The sequence below is a fragment of the Triticum aestivum genome, chromosome 6B (genome assembly GCF_018294505.1).
Source record: "Triticum aestivum cultivar Chinese Spring chromosome 6B, IWGSC CS RefSeq v2.1, whole genome shotgun sequence".
In the NCBI taxonomy this organism is placed as follows: domain Eukaryota; kingdom Viridiplantae; phylum Streptophyta; class Magnoliopsida; order Poales; family Poaceae; genus Triticum; species Triticum aestivum.
The window spans coordinates 667,895,929-667,899,861 of NC_057810.1; the positions used below are offsets into that span (position 1 = coordinate 667,895,929).

The window sequence follows — 3,933 nt, forward strand, 5'->3', positions numbered from 1 at the left end:
ACATGGACGAGCCTCATATCACTCGTGATTGGTCTTGAAGGGTACCACCGATCTTTACAAACTTTCTGAAGTATAGCACAAGCAAGGAACCTTCCGGTCCTTAACTCCTAACGCCTAGGAGTCCCAAAAGTCCAAGAGCAACAAGTGTTGGCGATGAACAACAGTGGGCATCATGAATTGGTTCGATGGAGGTGTATATCACAAATTGGTTTGGTGAAACTGTAGATCAAGTTAGTGGTTAGTGGTTACATCGATTTTTTGCATAATATGAGTAGCATTTTTCTAGGAACAAAGTGCAAATGCAAACACTCACATTCACTCACACTGACACACGTACACCTCGAAGAGACTGAGACGACAGATCTTGAGATTGATGAAGTCATCATAGTCGTCATGTAGTTTTTTTTTGCGGGAATTAGTCGCCATGTAGTTGATGGACACATCATACCGCTGACCAAATAGCTCCAGAAAAAAACCTAGAATAAATCCACGGAAATGCGACCACCCATGCCAAGTCTACGACTTGAACCCTAGTGAGTAGATTCCACCACATGGAAGTAATAGCCTATTATTTCTTGACCTCATATTTTGATATTACGATGTTGATACAGATCTATAGTTATTTTTGCATGACTGAATGGGAATTGACATGCACTTGTGCAGGCTATTCCTCTGTTCTTGTCAGAGATCGCGCCGACTACAATCCGCGGTGGCCTCAATTCCCTGTTCCAGATAAACATCACCGTCGGCATTTTGTTCGCCAACCTCGTCAACTATGGCACTAACAGGTACCTGCCCATCAGGCGTCTGACAGAACTTTTGCATTACATAAAATGAGTGTGTATGCCTATAGACTTACCAGCAAATGGTTTTCAACCTCATGCAGGATCCACCCTTGGGGATGGCGTCTTTCTTTGTCCCTCGCGGGATTACCAGCTGTGCTGTTCACCCTAGGTGCGCTCTTCATGATCGATACACCCAACAGCCTCATTGAGCGCGGTCGTCAAGAGGAGGGCAAAGTTGTGCTCAAGAAGATCCGCGGCACCGACAACGTGGAGCCGGAGTTCAATGAGATCGTGGAGGCCAGTCGCGTCGCCCATGACATCAAGAACCCATTTCGAAGCCTCCTACAACGCCGCAACCGTCCCCTTCTCCTGATCACCATCCTCCTCCAGATGTTCCAGCAATTGACCGGTATAAACGCCATCATGTTCTACGCCCCGGTGCTGCTCACCACGTTGGGATTTAAGACCGAGGCTTCGCTCTACTCGGCAGTGATCACGGGGGCAGTGAACGTGTTGTCGACGTTTGTATCAATGTACACTGTAGACCGAGTGGGGAGACGGATGTTGCTGCTGGACGCCGGCGTGCAAATGTTCCTCTCGTTAGTGGCCATTGCCGTGGTGATGAGGACAAGGGTTACCGACCGCTCAGACCACCTCGGCCATGACTGGGCCATCATGGTCGTCATCATCATCTGCAATTTTGTATCCTCCTTTGCTTGGTCATGGGGCCCACTCGGGTGGCTCATCCCGAGCGAGACTTTCCCGCTCGAGACGCGCTCCGCGGGGCAGAGCGTCAGTGTCTGCACGAACCTACTCTTCACATCCATCCTTGCGCAGGTCTTCCTCTCGATGCTCTGCCACCTCAAGTCCTTCATATTTGTGTTTTTCTCCATCTGTGTTGCCATCATGTCGCTCTTCGTCCTCTTCTTCCTACCCGAAACAAAGAACATTCCCATCGAGGAGATGGTTGAAAGAGTGTGGAAACAACACTGGTTCTGGAAGCGATTTATGAATGACGAAGGCGACAACCACGTCATCAGCGAGGAGGAAACACCACCGATGGTGTCACTATCTGATTCGTTTGTAGAATGAAGTAACATCAACCAGTATACCTTTATTTTGTAAACAAGTCAAAATCGGAATTTCGCAAATCTTGGGTCTTACACGCAATGCAAACATATCTTGGTGCTCCAGCCGTCTGCTCAGTTAGGATCATATGGTCCATGGAGCGCAAATAGCGGGTAGTACCCCATAGCTTCTTAATTCTCGCGGAAAGAAGTACCAGAGCTTGATGTTGTAGCGAAAAGGTCACATCAATGAATCAGAGTTTCTATATAGGATAGGGATCTTTATGGTTATTAGTTTTCCACTTGTATATTAAAATACATTTCGAATACTGTATGGCATGTACTCCCCCGTCCCATAATATAAGAACAATTTTGACGTAAATTTAACACTTACTTTCAGGTGCCCCTTAAAAAAAATAGGTGCTTCCACTAGATCACAGTGTTAGATATTCTATGCCCGCGGTTAATTGTCCATTTGTCCATAAAATGTTGGATATATACTCGGTGTGTATATGAAAGTAGGTTAATAACCACGACACTAATTTACTTCCTCCATCCGGATTTGTTAGCCCCTCTTCTATTTTGGGTCAAAATTTAACCATAAATTTAACTAGCAAAATATAAGTGATGTCACAAAGTTTATATTGTAAGATTCTTGTTTAAAATAAGTTTTCAGTATATGGTATTATTATTTTTACATATAACTCATATTTTATTAGTTAAATTTATGAACAAAATTTGACACAAAGCACAAAGGGGATGAATAAACTCAGTTACGTAGAGGGATTAGATTGAACCACATTTGCAAAAATCACTTTTGGCTAGCTCCATGAGAGAGGACAAAAGAAACTTCTGAATATATAAGCAAATCGTGTTTGCTGACAGAAGCATGGCATTTTCTTCAGGGACGCATGACTGTTTCGGGAAAGAAAGAAATTTTGAGGCTAAAACGGGTAGAAATTGTCAACGTTTCATCTCGTGTGGCAACTAAAACTGTGAGCAAAATGCGATCACTTGCCATCCCTCTCCCATGGAACGTTTGTTAGTTAGTTAACATTTCCGTATTTGTATTGCACTATCAAGGAAAATAAATGAAGCTGAGTATGAAAAATACTCGCGAAGACCAATTTAACCACCACAGAAGCCAGCCTTCCAACGTTGTCCTCTGGCGGCTCCCACCGCCGACAACCTCAGTCGTCGGTGGTAAGGGGGGTTGCCGGATCCACACGTGTGGATAGTTTTAGACCAAAGTAGTTCAGATTTTTAGGTTGTTCGTTGTCTTGGCTTCGGCGATGGCGATGGCGATGGCGGCACTTAATAAACTTTCTTCAGATTCTACTCCGACGAGGCGATTGGTCCTATGGTTAGGGGTGGATCAGGAATCCAGTCTGTTCAAGCAAGGACGATGTGGCGGCGGCGGCATCCTCGTGGTGGACCTGTCTTCTCGAGCCCCGCTGTTGCGACGGTGTCTGCTCCAGCGTCGATGCGAAGCTTGGGAGGCAGTTCAGGAGCGGATGCAGATTGTGGTCTGCATTAGCGGCATCTGAAAGATGATGGATCGTATGTTCGGTTCGTGGTACGTGGATGACGGGTTGGTTTCCTCCTCCGACGTCTTAGTCATGTGGGGGTGCCAGATCTGGAGTTTGATGGCGTGTCCGGGATGTTGCCCCGGTCTGATTCGTTCAACGGTAATGGTTTCGCCTTGGATGATCCACCTTGGAGGTTCGTAAAACTGCATATCAGCGATGGAGCCGCGTCGAGCTCGGGTGTGGAGGTTATCCATCATTTTTTTTCTTTGGTGGCTGCTGTGGTGATGCCAGAGGCAGGTGACGGACGTTGGTGTTAAGCTTAGAGGTTTCTTCGATCTTGTTTGTAATTTTACTTCTTGGCTGATGTTCCTTTGTGCAAAGGCTAGCATTCTGCTATTTGTTCAGTTTTGCCAGGTTGGTTTATACATGGCTTGTACTATGATCCTTATATAAACAAGACACATATTACCATGAAAAGAGGTTTTTAGGTTGGCTTATTTTACCTGGTCTGATTGGTAACCCTCAAGGCAAATTGCTATGGACACCGGGTTG

The 3,933-nt window shown here is 45.7% G+C and overlaps 1 protein-coding gene across 1 annotated transcript in view; it reads left to right on the forward strand.

The window, feature by feature from the left end:
* Positions 1-2,134, forward strand: part of LOC123134779 (sugar transport protein MST4) — a 4,738-nt gene extending 2,604 nt beyond the window's left edge. The window contains exons 3-4 of the mRNA XM_044553951.1: positions 664-788; positions 887-2,134. Coding sequence (XP_044409886.1) covers positions 664-788; positions 887-1,877 — 1,116 coding nt within the window. The 3' untranslated portion in view covers positions 1,878-2,134. The remainder of the gene's footprint in view (positions 1-663; positions 789-886) is intronic.
* The last annotated feature ends 1,799 nt before the right edge of the window (positions 2,135-3,933 follow it).